The sequence below is a fragment of the Passer montanus genome, unplaced genomic scaffold, assembly GCF_014805655.1.
Source record: "Passer montanus isolate IOZ18808 unplaced genomic scaffold, ASM1480565v1 scaffold53, whole genome shotgun sequence".
Lineage (NCBI taxonomy): Eukaryota > Metazoa > Chordata > Aves > Passeriformes > Passeridae > Passer > Passer montanus.
In genome coordinates this window covers 1823110-1838856 of record NW_024370263.1, presented here as the reverse complement: position 1 = coordinate 1838856, position 15747 = coordinate 1823110, and the positions used below count along the sequence as shown (strand labels likewise).

The 15747-nt window shown below is 43.5% G+C and overlaps 1 protein-coding gene across 3 annotated transcripts in view; it reads right to left on the bottom strand.

The window, feature by feature from the left end:
• ZDHHC8 (zinc finger DHHC-type palmitoyltransferase 8) overlaps positions 1-15747 on the bottom strand; it is a 110496-nt gene that overhangs the window by 17295 nt on the left and 77454 nt on the right. For all 3 annotated transcript variants that reach the window (XR_005629317.1, XR_005629316.1, XM_039724640.1), the window contains exons 2-4: positions 7946-8067; positions 4509-4666; positions 1198-1370 (exon numbers count right to left, since the gene is read on the bottom strand). Coding sequence is in view for 1 of the 3 variants with exons in the window: in XM_039724640.1 (XP_039580574.1) it covers positions 1198-1370; positions 4509-4666; positions 7946-8067 (453 nt within the window). In the remaining 2 variants the exon portion in view is untranslated. The remainder of the gene's footprint in view (positions 1-1197; positions 1371-4508; positions 4667-7945; positions 8068-15747) is intronic.

Genomic DNA, 15747 nt, shown 5'->3' with positions numbered 1-15747 from the left:
TTAAAGAAACTGGGATGAGTGAAGGGAAAAAGAGTCTGTGAAAGACAGGGAGAGGAAAAGGAGAAAAACAAATAGGGGAGTGTCATAGTGTCATAGAATGGTTTGGGTTGGAAGGCACCAAAGATCTTAAAGATTGGGTTCAAAGGCACTTAAAGATCACCTAGTTCAAACTCCCCTGTTGTCAAGGACATATTTCACTATTCCAGGCTGCTCTAAGCCCTGTTCAACCTGGCCTTGGACACTTACAGGGATCCAGGGGCAGCCACAGCTTCTCTGGGCAACTTGTGCCAGGGCCTCATAGTGAAGAATTTTATGCAAATAACTCATCTAAACTTGCCCTCTTTCAGTTTGAAGCTGCTCCCCCTCTCCTTTCACTCCAGAGCCTTGTCCAAAGTCCCTCTCCAGCTCCCCTGGAGCCCCTTTAGGCATTGGAAAGGGCTCTAAGGTCTCATTACAACGTTCTCTTCTCCAGGCTGAATAACATCAACTCTCCCAGCCTGTCTCCAGAGCACAGGGACTCTCTGAGCACCTTCGTGGCCTCCTCTAGCAGGACTTGCTCCAGCAGCTTCACATCCTTCTGATGTTGGTACAGCACTCCAGGTGGGGTCTCATGAGTGCAGAGTAGAGTGTTCCTCACCTTTAGCAAGGTCTAACTAAATTTCATCTCAAAGTTAAGTCCATCTGCTCCTAGTCTGGGTCCTCACCCTTGAGATGGTTAAAAGTAATGTGAACTCAGTGATTCTGGCTCTACCTTTCTACCTTCTAAAGAATATTCTGCACTAACTTATCAAGAGCAGTATGACCCCTCAGAGCCAGCAATTCATGTGTTACACCAGCATGCAGGGGGCTACTTCCAGAGCACACTCTGCTCCAAAGCACAGCAAGAGTTTTAACACAGCAAACAGCAGTGGAGAGCTACACCTGCTTGTAAGTTAAATTCAGGGAGGCAGCTCATCCTTCTGCTGGGTTGTCATGACAAAGATTGAGAAAGACAAAGGGTCACCTACAGTTTCTGGAGCAATCCATGCTCACACAGGTACAATGGGAACAGAGGAAAACCTGCACTGAGCATTTAGAGGAGGAGAGCAGTGGGGGATCAGGAGAGGCTCCACCAGCTCTTGGAGGACAATACCCAGATTCATTGTTGCCCATTTTCCTCAGTCACCTTGAGTCTGGAAAGACCAACAGGAAGGATACGTAATGGTAGTGTGAGCTGCTCCCAGCTTTTCCATATGGTTTAGTACGAAGATGAGCCCAAAGGTGAACACTCCAACCATGTGCGTACTTAAGGACAGCAAGAAGAGAAAAAAATAGCGGTAGTTCCTCCGTCCTATGCAATTGTTGACCCATGGGCAGTGATGGTCAAAATCCTTGTAAAGAAAGGGAGAGATAGGGAAAAATATCCAAACAGTGAAAGAAAATACATTGCCTTAGAGATGAATCTGAACCACTGTCATGTAGAATTACATCAGACTAGTTCTGCAGCTTTACAAAATGCTTGAGTGTCTTTTATAAGACCTTTTAGGACCAAGTTGTTTCTCTGCCCATGAATGGAGAGGTACTTGAGTGTTTATAGGGTTTGAAGAGAGGATATATCAAACATAAAGGACAGGCTATTTATCTGCTAGCAGCAGAAGCCCTAATTTTTTATCATCCTTAGCATGAGTCAATTACAATGAAGTTATTATAACCTAGAATGGTTTGAAGATGCAGTAGTGCTCCAGAATGCCCTGTCCCACATTTCAGTATTTATACACCACTGAATGAGTCCCCTTTGAACAATGGACATCACAAAGTACCTTTTTATCAAGCAGGTCACAAAGAAAAAGAACAGCAGGATCAGACAGAGGCAAAGTTATGCACAGGTTCATTAAGTTATGAATCCAAACCTATTTGTCTCAGTCACAAGTCCAAAGTCCCTTACAAAGTCAGATCCCTTTTAACAGGAGATTTAATAATGAGGGCAAGCCACAGACACCCTCCAAGTGCCTTTACACAGTTCTGTAAGCATGTAAATCCAGTGTCTCCAATGGGATTATTCCTGACGTGAAGACAAGATCAGGTGCAAGAAATAAATCCTTCTTACCTCTGTGTTCTTCAGAGCAGATATTACACATTCATTGCACCAACAAATGAATTGTTTATTCTTCACTTTGTGGCAATGCTATTTTTAAGCACTGCTCAATGATGACACAGGGGGTTTTGTATTTCTAAGTTTTGCACAGTGCATTTACCAAAAATTTACAAAATACAAAAAAATGGATTAGAGCGTTCTCAAAGCACATTAGAAAATGACTGGGGCAACTTAAATATTAATGCCATTTCAGGCTATATCTGAAATGCTGACATAACATCTGTCTGTTATGCAAATCTGGCTGTATGCAGCCCAAAATACCTATGGATTATGAAACTATGTAAGTACTCACTGCAAACATTTCAATTAAGAAAAAAAAATCTGACTACTTTTGTCACAGATTTATTTTTGGGTCCCTCTGGTAAGAGCATGCTTTAAGTTTTAATTTGTTTTATTTCTGCAAGTGTTGTCTGCTTTTGCTGTTTATTTATTTTTATCAAATTGGTTCAGAACTTTTATATTTGGGGAAATAATTCTGATTGTACACTCTAGACTGACAGTGAAAATATGTGAAGTACAACCCTGAGTACATGGATCCTACATGGAAAGCCAGCAGAGTCACTCCTGTTACTGTCTCAAAGCTCTTCTAGAATATGACAGGTGAGTGGGAAATAAGCATCACAAGAATCAATAAAACATGTTTAAGGCCATGATTTATTGATTCAGAAGTCATTAATACTTTTTGCCTACATTCCTCCACAGCAGTAGTAATTTAATTACAAGCAGAGCTCTTTACTTGTGCACCAGAATAGTAGGGAACATTCAACTGACTTGACTATGAATAGAACTTGTGGAGAGCTAGCCAGAGTCACCTTGCCTTCTGCTATTTTATGCAGGTTCCTTTTGGATTCCCTCCCATTTTCATTTCTGCTGCAGAACTGACTCCCATGGAGGCCTTACATCAGCATGAAACTTCAAGTGTTTATACCACTGAGTTTTGAGCAATCTTTTTCTGAGAAAACTTCATTTCCTGAAAATGAATTTTTATGCTGAGCCACCGGGGAAGGTGGAAGAAACAAACTCCATGGGGCAACTGAGAATTTACCATCATTTAAACAATCCTCAGAACCTACAATTAGTGAAGACATTTATGTTTTAAAACTAGTAACGTACGATTCAGGTTTTCTACCAAAAATCCAGCTCTGTGCAACAATTCACAGCAGTCTGAACAAACTGTGTGTCACAACTTACAAATAACTGTGGCTATTTCCCTCTACCCAGGGACCTTAGCAGCTCCTCACTGTCAGGCTTCTAAAATCCCACAATCCCACATCCTTCTAAAGCCTTCCAAAACAGGACAGCCTTGTCCTATTTATCAATGGTTACTAGGTACAGCCCTGCTTCCAGATAATTATAACTTAGATATATGACTGACACAAGATAAATCCAGGCAGCCTTTCTCTCACTTGTAACTGTGCTACCCTCTTTGGGACTATTCCCTTGCTTATGGCAAAGAGGATTAGGACAAAGGTAGTGTATACAGCATTCCAGCTGACTCTGGTATTTTTTCCCCTTCTGATTAGTAATTCCTTTCATTTTAATGGCACAGCTGAATATATTTTAGACATATTAAGATTTCATCTTTCCATTGAAAAAAAAAATAGACCTTGCAGCAGAAATGATCCCTTAGAAGTAGAATTTTTAGCTCAGCAATAAAAAGTCCCCTGGCAATACACTGCTGTGAATACAGTGCTCTGTACCTACATGTCTGGGAGATGCTTATAGCCCAAAAGCACATCGTACTGTTTAGGGTTATTTTTTAAAAAACCTGTGTGACTCACCAAGACCCTAAGGGTAACAAGAATCAAGAAAGTCCCCTAATTCAGAGCAATCAACATTAGAAACATGAATAAGTTCATGTTGTGAGCTTGGATGTTGAAAAACACATGGGCTCCTTCTATTGACTGGAGAACCATTTGCTGAACCCTGAGTTGGGTTCTCCTGAACTCACACACCATTGTGGCTTCTCTGCTTGTCCACTAATGTAGGCACCAGTTTGCTCCAAATTAAATGATGAACCTTAAGCTCACAGATGGCAAGTTCAAATGGCTCACCCTGAATTTCTTGCTCTCTTGAACTCTGCACCAACCCTCCCATTCACCCCTTTTTTTTACATTCACAATCCCTCAGCTACTTCAAGGCAGACGCAGCCAGCATTATAAATTTTTACTTTAATCACCACTGCCGACAGGGCTGACATCGAGCATCGCCGCATTTGTCACACACACAACTGAGGGCCGTGCTTCGAATGGCAGTGCTCAGCAGGAGCCACTGCAGCTGTGAACCCCCCAGAGCTGCACTCTGGGCCAAGGCAGCAGCCTGCTCCCAGAGCAGGGGCTCGCCCGGCCCGCGTGGCCCAGCCCGGCAGCGTTACCTCCACGCAGTTGTCGCAGACGCTGCAGTGGGAGCAGCGGGGCGGGCGGTAGAAGTGGCAGGTGGCACACCACTTCATCCGTACTTGGATTCCTTTGATCTCCACGTTCTTGTACAGCGGCGCGCGGAAGTCGTCGTCTTTATCCTCGTCTTCGTCTGCTGCTCAAGGCAAACCTGAGAGTTAGTGCAGGTAGCAGAGGGCAAGGAGAAAAGAGCTGCTCCTGTCAGTGCCCGGGACACAGGGACACTGACACAGATGGTTTATCCCCTCTGCCCTGTTTAAGAAAAGAGTTCATTAAAACATAAATGCACAAAATAAAACCCAGTCTGTAACAGACAAATATACACTGGGTAGAAAAAATATGATTCTAGATTCCTGCGATCTTTATTTGTTTCCTCCTGACAGAAAATCTAAGACGTTCACATCTATTTAACACCTGGTTAAACATTATAGTGCAGCTGCCATTGGTTGACTGGCTCCAAATTAGGTGGAATTTGATAATGTTGTCCCAGAGGAGCATCAATTACTGTCATGCAGTTCTATATTAAATCTTCTCTAGATGTGTTATCATGATCCAATTTCCATTGACTTCAGAGGGAATTTCTCCCTTCACCTAGATGAGCTTGGGATCTGGCTCAGCTACAGCATTTATCTGCAAGAGTATTCTCTGGATTAAGGTTTGCGTGTGGAAGCTGAGTGCTGTACTGGCACCATTCCCTATAATTTTCCTTCCTAACTAGTCAGTGGGACTCTTAGAGAGAGCCAGACTCTAAATCCCTTAGGCACTTCTATAAATACAGTCTGTAGGTTCTCCAATACCATTATAAACCTGCCCAAGCTGTGTAATACATGTGGGCAGAAAACAAGACACCGGAACAGTCATACCATTTAAACTCTTATAAAAAATCTGACTCTTATAAAAAAATGGTGACAAAAAGTCCGTACATTATATATACCTACATGCATTTAAGCATGTTCCTTTTGCAGAATTCAAACACAGAGTTTGTACAAAACAGATCCACATCAAAAATACTGAAAGCCAATTGCAGTTGGTATGATTAGCCAGCAAAAAACATTGCCAGTCTCAACCTAGACTGTAAATCAGATTTTTCAAGGCAGCCCCAATTTCAGTTACTTGATACTTCCTTTCCTACTCATTCATTCTGGTGTATTACCAGAAATTCACTCACACAGAGCCAATACTGATTCATACCAGAAAGATTCAGAGAGCCAAGAAATTAAAAAAAAAAAAAGGAGTAACAGATCTGGGAGTTTGATTAAGCTGCTCTTCAGCAAGCTGGGTTTTTATAATTTCCCCCTACAGGCCAGGTTCTAGCTGCCAGACCTGCAAGCTCATATAATATAGCTAGAAATGTGTTTATTTCCAGTTTCCAGAGACCTGAGCAGAAGAATACATTGACAAGGAATGTATCTTACTACACAGATTCTCATACACTGATCCACTGACATGGAGCCGCCAAGTCTCATATTTTTCTAACAGATTTTTGGTGGCTTCCTTAAGGAATTGTGATATTTCATTAGAGTCTCAGCTTTTGTACTACTTATTTGTTGTTTTGGTTTTGAAGTAAATTCCTAACCATCAGAAATGTGCTATGAAGCTTGAAAACCAAGAAGACTAAACCTAATTTCAACAGCAGAAAGCAAACAGAGTGATTGTGCATTCATTTTAAGTCACTCCTACAATTCCTGAACTCCTTGCGCTGGCAGCTCTGCGGGTGGCGTGGGGTGGTGATAAGCTTTTTTTCACATGCACACTTGTGATCTGAAATAACATCTGCTCCTCTTTCCTCCCAGCACTGGTATTTATAGTCTTTTCCATCTTTTCCCTTATAAGTTTGCTTCCTTCACACATCTAAACTCCTACTCCATTACCTTCTCCCAGGACGAATGCCATGTCTTTTCTCTCCCCTTGCTCCCAGCATCTTCCTGACAAAGCACAGGCACAGAGATGCAAGGCCAAGGCCACAAATAAAGTGAAAGACAGTAGAGGGTGAACTTTAGGAACTCCTCCTCTTCCTGCTTTGCTCCTGACTCCCTTGTGTAAAGGGAGATGGGATGGGAGGGAAGCTGATGAGAAAGTTTCTTTTTGATCTCTCTGTGTGTTTATTCCATAAATGCAAAGTCCAAAATGAAGAACTTGTTTGCAAAAGGAAGTTAGAGAAGCCCAGAGGAAGGTATGAACTGACAATACACTCAGCACTGATCACTCCCAGGGCCTGGTGATGTCCAGCTCTTCTCTGAGGGACTGCCCTGCACAAACACACTGGATTCTCAGACTGATAATGTTCCATGTTGAAATAACCACTGCTATCTCTGCTGTAATAAAGAAACTAACAAGTCCAGGAAACTCCTCAAAACTCCACCAGCATAAGTTATTTTGAAAGTCACTAGCATTTGTAGCTTTAAGTACCTATATACTGTATCAGTGGATCTTACACAAGTGACTGAATCTTGCCTCTGCCTTAGACTGCCTTTACACACAATAATTTCCTTAATTGGAGTGCTGCAACACTTAATCAGGGGTTCAGAGGCTTCAGCTGAGAGGAGAGACAGAGAGATGCTCATCATTAGACCAAGCTACCTTGCTATTCAGGGAAGCCAGCAGGACTGGTACCTTGCTCTTGTCAGGTAGCAATTCAAAACAGACACTGAACTTGGTGAATAGAGGTGAGGAAGCACAGCTTGCAGACAGCACAGATCCATTGGTTTAGACAGACTGCCTAGAGCAGTCTCTGCTGCAAACTGCATGTGAATAATTATTGGAAGACAGATAAAATGAGGTGATAATTCTCTCATTAGGATGTGTTAAAAGAGATAGCTGCACTGTGGTTCCCATTACAAAAGCTGAGTGATCTCTATCCTATTTAATCAGCTGTGAATCAGTACTAATTTAAGAAGGAATATCTTTCTAAATGTATACATTTTTAGACACCCTAAGGCAAGCCTTAATCATTATCTGTTCTAGCGTTCAATGCTTCTGCATTTCTTTTAAGGTATTCTGGAAGGACTGCTTTGATGAAACTTGCAGAAAGTTTAGCCTCTCCCCTCTGCCATGCTCTGCTACCTATTGTGAAGACAGTGACTTAAATCCAGTGTGCCAGCATGACAGAGGGGATAGCAATCAAAATCACATCACTCAGGAGAGCTATCCAAGGAGAACTGTTCTACACAACCCTGTGCCCTCCAGTGCCAGCCTGAGCAAGTGCGAGGACACCCAGGAGCTCAGAAGAGAGCTGGAGGGTACCCAGAATTTCACTGCCATCCCATCCCTACTGACACTCAAGTACAGTAAATAAATAAATACAGTCTACAAGATTAATCAGCAACTTCTGTGTTTGGATACCTGGCACCTCCTTTGGATTGGATTTTCAATGTCCCCTCTCCCCCCACCCCTGCAACAGTCCCGTTTCTGTTACCTCGTGGGAAAACTCCGGGGTCCATGAAAGTTGCCATGCTGAAGTTTGCCAGCACAAACAAGAAAACGAGTCCATTGTACACTGGGATGGCTGGGGAGATGGCTTTTGTCAACCAGGGGCACCTGTGGAGAAGAAAAGTTATGGGTGAGGGCTCTTTCAGCTTAACACATGGTTTGTTCCTACTCACTTCCACCACACAGAGAAGTGCTCTGGGCCACCCCAGCCATGCAGCAAGGCTGAATTTGCAATGTAACAGAAATTTCCAGGGAGCCAGTTTCAGTGATCACTGCAACAACACCCTCTGTAAAGCTGCTTTGTTCCAGAGCACAGAAAGCCCTGATTGTTCACAGGGCTCACAGGGCTTTGCCACCCTATTGCCTTATCTGCAACCTGGCGTTTTACTACTCTGTGTAGCAGCTTCATCCCATTGTTGCAATTCTTTTACCTTCTCTACTGCCTTGTTGCAGCTGGGCTTACTTTCAATTTTCCCTGGTGTAAAGCACAATAGGATTCAAACCATTGATCCCCAAAGCAGGGACAAAGAGAATCACATTTGCTTCTCACTAAGCTTCCATGGTTTTTAACACTCAGAACCAACACTACAAAACCTCTCCTTGGGGGAAGGCTTTGTCAGACCAGGCTTTGCAGGTGTCAGCAGAAAATGCAATATCAAAAAGAAAGTAGATGGCATATGCCATGTGAACAACGTACAGAAGCACCAGAAAGATTTGCTGCTTACCCAGTGAGTGTAACTGAGAGGAATTGAAGATAAAGGGTAAAGGAGAACGAGTAGGAGACTTTGGAAAGAGGATGGGGAAATGCCTGTTAATTAGAGGAAAATTGTTCAAACTGCAAAGAACACTTCCCACCAGCAGAGAAGGGCATGATGAGGCAGAACAGAGCCTGCCTTACAGGCAGCTTCACCAAATAAAAAGCAGTGTGCATTCACTCAGCCATTCACAATCTTTGAACACCCCACCAAATGCATTTCTCCTGTCTGCAGGAGGAGGTTTGGTGTTACAGGGCCACTGAGGAGAAAAATTGGATCAATCTCATAATACTTGCAAATATAAATAAGGAAGAATGTGGGTCAAAGTATGTAATTGAAAAAAGGACCCCTCACTGAGTTGCTCCTTAGATTTCCACTTGTCTTGACAGCCAAGGACTCTCCCAAGGCTGCTGAGCAGGCAGACATTCAGCAATGCCTGCTGCCATTAGCATAAATCTGGCCCATGAATTTTGGTATTTTGCCTGCATTACATCTACAGTTGGATCTGATTGTCTGCCAGGCTGAAGCCTGTGCAAACAAGGAGAAAACAACAAGCAAGCAGCCTTCTTCCCCAAATTTGCACTGGGTTTGCTACCAAGACGCTGTTTTGAACAGCTGAGAATGGTGTTACTGACCTTGAAGGGACACTGTGAAATGTGCTCTTGTGACCAGTGTTAGGAAGTCACCACGTTTTCTTCTCCTGTTTCTTTGTGGGCAGGCAAAAAGAGATTGTTTTGCACTCCCCACCTCTTCACAGCTGGGTTTTTATCACTGCACTGCTGCAAACTGCTTTTTAAAGGACCTTTCCTTGTGTGTGCTTCACTCAGCCTAGCCTGGAGTGAGGAAAAGATGGACAAGTCCTACCCAGGGTGAATGAACTGTAAAGCCACGAGCAAGACACGTCTGTGGCCAGGGCCAAACCTGCAGGCTGACTAAGGGAGAAGGAAAAAAAACCAGCCAAAGACAGTAGACTCCAGGAGGCAGCTACCCTAAGAACCTTATGTTTCCCAAAAGGTGGAATTTCAACAAGTAGTGAGGTCATACTGACTTGCTGCCTTGCTCAGTTTGCCTCAGAGCAGCTGCTGATGACTGAAAACCAAAGCAAGGCACAAGTTTCTCACTTGCCAGGAAAGGTGCTGCTGCAGTGACCTTGCCAAGCAAATTGCAGGCCTGCCACTAACAACAGTTTCTGCCACATCCTCTGGAGGAAAGCAAAATAAGTCCTGAAGTAAGCGGTTATAAAATCAATTCTGCTCAGGGAAGAGTTCTTCCCTCTAAATTATAGTAAAATTAGATTCAGTAATGGGCATGACTGACTTAATTTCTTCCCATGAAGAAATTGCCTACACAGAAAGATTATGAAGTTACCCATTGCTTGTCAAGCATGGAGGAGAGATGTCCTTGGCAGTAAAGTCACGTAGGTTGGCAAATCAAGGGACAGGAAACCCTTTCTTACAGATAACTAGTTACTCTGAACGAGATTATAATGAGAGAGACTGTCTCAGATGATTAATGTAAGCATTTTTTAACATTCTCATTTGTGATTTATTTTGTCATATTCCAAACAAATATATCAAAATATTAGGTAGAACTTTAGCCATAAGATAAACTGCACAGCTCATTTAATGGGTAAACAGCATATCTGAAAAGACCTCACGGAAGTTGAAATAAAGAATAGAGTGAGTCACTGTACATACTAGCCACAAGGTCAGCTCACAATCCTTCCATTTCTTCTTCCCAGAATTGTTATGCAGCATCACAGATTACATAAAATTAGATGGGACAAAAGGGGCCTCATTTGTAAACTAGACTGGCTAATAAAAACAGATGTGGAGATCAAGTCCTGGCTCATATCTGTAAAGAGATCTAAAAAAAAAATTCCAATAGGATTCACCAAAATGATGCAGCCTTCTTGCCCCTCACTAATGCACATATGATTTTTGGCAAAATGACAGAAATTCTAATCTGAGCCTAGCAGGTTGTTTTATCACTAATCCGTCATGTGAAAGCCTGACTTCTGCCCCTCTGCCTCAAGCAGAAAGCTGCAGAAGTGTTGAAGCAGGACCTGTAGCAAGTTTCTTTTTACTCTGTGCATATTCTCTCTGCAGGAGATCTACTTCCAGCAGCAATTATGCCTATTATATAGGAACAACTATAGCTGAAGTTTTCCTTTCCTTTTTCCTAACAGAAAGTTGTTCCAAATCCAGACAAACAGCACACAGAATTTAAAACTTTCTTTGGCTGGTGAACCCAAAATTTCAAGAGGCTACAGTTTTGTGTCTTTAACTCATCTCACGGTGATGAGTTAAAGACACAAATTCCAATTCACAGTGGAATTATATATCAGAAAGGGTACCACAACTTTTATAGGGCTCCATGAATTACATAGAGCCAAGACCAGTGTATAATCCCCTAATGGAGCACCACCAGATTTTTCTCTGAGAGAAAGTAATTGTACAATGTGTGTCCTCTTCCAAGTTAATTTGGATCCCTCCCTTGAACCAGAAGACCTGCAGGGTAATGTTGCAGGTACCAGCCATACTGCATCAAGGACTGCTCCAAAGAGAAACTTCCCTTGCCTTTGTTTACTGCAGATTCAGAGCCAGCACAGGCCACCATGGCATGCTGGGGATAATTACGGATCTCAAATTTTTCCAAACAAAGCACACAATTACACAGGCAGCATTTCCCTCATAATTATACTTCTCTGACACAGAGAGATTCTGTTCATAACTCAGTGGAGAGGGCGACAGATTTAATCTCATTTATCCTATTTGCTCTGGAAACCCTATCCTAATAAAACGGAAAGTTAAAAAGATTAACAAATAGGATCACACAACTTGCTAGGTGTCAGATAGACTTAGCATGATCAGCCGCCTTCCTCTGCTAAATTAAACAACAAATAATCCTTTCTGCTTTTTTGCCTGGTGCTTTGTAGCAAGACATGTTTGTGTCTTACAATTATAGTTCACCTATGATTAAGTAATTGAATGGGACATTTTTCCTGAATCCTGCTCTAAATTAATATTTTGCATTTTTCATTAAAACATTGTTAAGAGAGACAGTAGGCCACAGAGAATGGAGCCTGGGATTTCAAGAACCAGGTTCTAGTCTTGGCTCTGACATTGGTCCACAAGCCACCAAAAGTCACCTACTCCCCCCAGCCACCCCAGTTACACATTCTGCAAACCCCTGTCAGACCACCTTCCCCACTACAGGGCAGAGAGTCTGAAAGTCTTAAAGCATCTCTGTTAGGGCCAGGCTTGTGGCCGTGCTGTTTGTGCCCCTGGAGGCAGCTCTGGGCACGCCTCAGCCTCCCCTGAATGGGGCAGTGGTGTGAGGAGAGGTCTGTGATATACCCAGCAAACAAGGCTGGTTCATTTTACAGCCTGCCTGCAGCACCACAAGCACATGTGAGCACGTCTGGAGGCCACAGAAGGAGCAGGACATGGGGCAGGAGGCTACAACCCTGCCTTTTCCTGAAGCTGCTTGTGCAGTGCAGATGTGGGAACCTCAAGAGATGGGCATCCGAGCTTTGGACACAAGAAGATCCTCAAGGATTGTCTAATTGGCTGCTCAGCAACACCTAATCAATCTGAGATCACCACACATCCTTCCCCTCAGCCTCAAACAGATGGCTGATGCACAACAAAACAAATAATTTCTCCACAAATCACAAGGCATGGGGTTACAACACAGAAAAGAAAGCATCTCTCAGCTCAAATGTACTTCTGCCATCATTACAGTGGTAAAAGAGGAATGTGGAATAGCTGATTCAGTGCATGCAAGTAGAAGCAGATCAGCAAAGTAGGAACTAATTAGATAAGAGGGGTCAACAAGCAAACATAATTTGACTAAGAACAAGTACTAATTTCACTGGAAACTTTCAAACAATGTCCACAGACTGTAGAAGCCTGTCCCTGACTCCTTTCCAAGAGTTCCTAGCCAAACCCTGACTGCTCAGAACATGTTTGCAGTGTAAAATCCATATAAACAATTTCTAATAACCTAATCAAAGATTTAACATTTCTAATATCAACCCTAAGAGCTGGAACCAACATCCTGGGCTGTCCAAAAGCTGCCCTACCCTGTTAGGCAAAACAGTCAGGAAGGCTGAGAGGACACACCAGAGCAGGGACAGCTCCACAGAGGTAGAAATCCTCCTCAACCAGCACTGCACCAGCTGGAACATAAATGAAAGGGCTATCAACTGTCTGATTCTGAACACCCACACTGTAGAAGGATTTGGAGTTGGATGTAAACTCTTTACTTCAAAAATCATTCCACCAGTTTGTATGTGGAACAGAGAAGGTGCAAGACACATCCTGAAGGCTGTACATGGCCCAGTCTGCACCACAGAGCAGAGAAGGGCAGAGCTCTCTTAGTCTTTAACAGTTTTAATCTAAAACATTTCTCACATTTCCCAGTCTGGGCGAGATTTTTCTATTTATACACTTTTTCCTACCCTGAAATTACAGAAAAGTACCTTTCTGGAATAGTAACAGAAGAAAAAAAATTGCTCATTTTCGATTTTTTGTCACTATCAAAGACAGCATGAAGATTATTGTATATCTAAAAATATTTTCCAAGGTGCTGAGATATCTGTAGGTTTAACAAGGCATCACTGGAAACAGTCAGAGGAGAATTTATGTGAGTGTCATAACCAATGTGAAACAGAACAGCAAGTCTTGTGAAAATAGCAGGAGGTTCTGGACTGTCAGGTTCTTTGCTCAGCTCTGCACATCAGATTTTGATAAGTGAACTAATTTCTGCACCATATCTTACTCATTGGCAAGACTGCGGATAATACATCGTTGCCATAGCACTACACTCTCACTGTGAGTATGGCAGTTGTACTGACAGAAAGTGATATCAAAGTAAAGGATAACAAATCCAAATGTTACCAAAAAATGGAAAAAGGACAAGTAAATACTGGAAAATTTATTAGTGAAAAGCAGTAAATTATGAGAGCTGAGTGTTGCATAGAACAGCTCATGCTGGTGATAAATAGGACTTACCAAAACATCTGCCCTGAGTTTTCAGGTGCAGTTTTCCAGCAGAAGAGGCAAAAAATCACCCCAAATCCCACCACCAAAAACCTCATTAATTTCATGAGTCCCCTTGCTCACTGAAATACAGATGAACACTAGAGATGGAGGTTCAAATCCATCACCTGCTTAACTGTGCTTAATTAATCACAAGAAATGTGCTGGGCTGGAATTCACTCAGGTTTAACAAGAGCTGATGGGGTTTCAGTGAACTTTCCATTACACTCTGGACTCCATCCAAAGGCTAGTGGTTCATGTCTGGCAACTTACAGATCAGAGGAGCTAAATCAATTAAAAAGCCAACTTGAGATGTAATGGTCCTTGGTGAAAAATCTTATCTGGGCTATACATCACCCCCAAAGTAAAACACAATCTACCCTTTTCACAAAGCTGCCTGAAAGCTCTGGATCATGTTCCCTTCCTCCCTTTTTTTAACAGACTCCAAATACCTGAGAAAAGCCAGTATTGTCATGTGAACTATGTGGGAGAAACACAGAGAAGGAACAAGAATCCCAATAACCCAATCTGAGTGAGACCACCACAGGTGTGAGCCCACCCATCAGCCTCAGGTCCAGAAGCTGTCCAGCCACCCCAGACCTACTGTCCAGGCACAGGCTGACCCTGCAGCCAGCGGGCAGCAGGTGCTGTGTGACACTGGGTGACTTCACATCGTGTGCACGATGCAGACAGGCCTGGGCTGGGCTGGACTCAGTGCTCAGCCTTGCAGAGATGCTCTCTGCACACTCAGTGAGCCCAGGAACCTGAAAGAGCAACCCCAGTCGTAGCCAAGCCATTGGCTACTGCCAGGAGCTGCTCTCACACTGCTCAGAGCAGGGCTTGGGCAGGCAAGGGCTGGGCTCACCTGCAAATACACAGCAACCCAGCAAAATCCTCCTTTAAATGTGCTCTGCAGGGAGTTAAGGACCTACTCAGCTTGCAGTTACAGGAAGGCCCAGGACAGAGGTTTTGATATACTTGTAAAGGAATATGCTGTAATAGTGCAGCAGCACTTGAAGTGCCCAGCTCTTGGTTTGCACCCCAGATGGAAGGCATTCACTGCACACTGACCTGGGGTACAGCCAGATCTGGGGGCTGCATTTCAGAGCACACTGTAACATTTTTGTATGAGGAGAAGGATGATGCTCACAGCAAAGTGAGGCAGTAGGTCTTCATGGCACTTCAAGTGTCTAATGGGCTGTGAGCAGCACCACTCTAAGCAGCAGAGAATGCTCTGGTGCCTCAGGAAAGGAGCCAGTTGCCAGTGCTTGGGCAAATCACAGATTCTGGGTGCAGGCACATGGGGTGAGCACACAAATCCAGAGACAAACACCTTTTGTTTGCTTTTTCAATCCTGGACTTTGCAAAGCCTAAAATGCCACACAAGCTGGAAGAGGCAAGGACAAGTCTAATCCAGGGCTTCTCAGACATGCATCAACCTTTTACTAGTACCATGCTGGGCAGCTGGAAATGAACTCTGCTTTTTGCAGCAGCCAGTAACAGAACTGAGTGCATGGCTGATGCTGGGTCATGACAGAAGAGAAGGGCAATAAGGAGTAACTGCAAACTAACCACAGCAGGAGAGACACTAGTAGCCGTGTCACACTGAAAGTTTTAAATTCACCTGGTTTACAAAAGAAGGAGCTGCTACTCAGTAACATTCCTGTGCAGTCCAGTCTGCACAGGACTGGCCACAGGCATCGCTGCAGTGCAACAGCTGAGTGACTTCCAGCTCATTCCAAAGGTCACACAAGCCAGTCATCAAGCCATGGAAACCTTGCTAAATGGGAAATCAGAGAATTATCTCCAAACGATGCTGTAGGAACCAGGAATTCATAACACAGCAGAGTTCTCAGTGCATGAGGCTGCACTGCCCTGTCTGTGCCCCCATGTGCATCACTTCCAGCAGTGACAGTCCAGCTGCCCAGGCCAGTGTCCAGGGAGGGCAGAAGATACCTCACAGTGTCTGAAAGGGACACACAGCACTG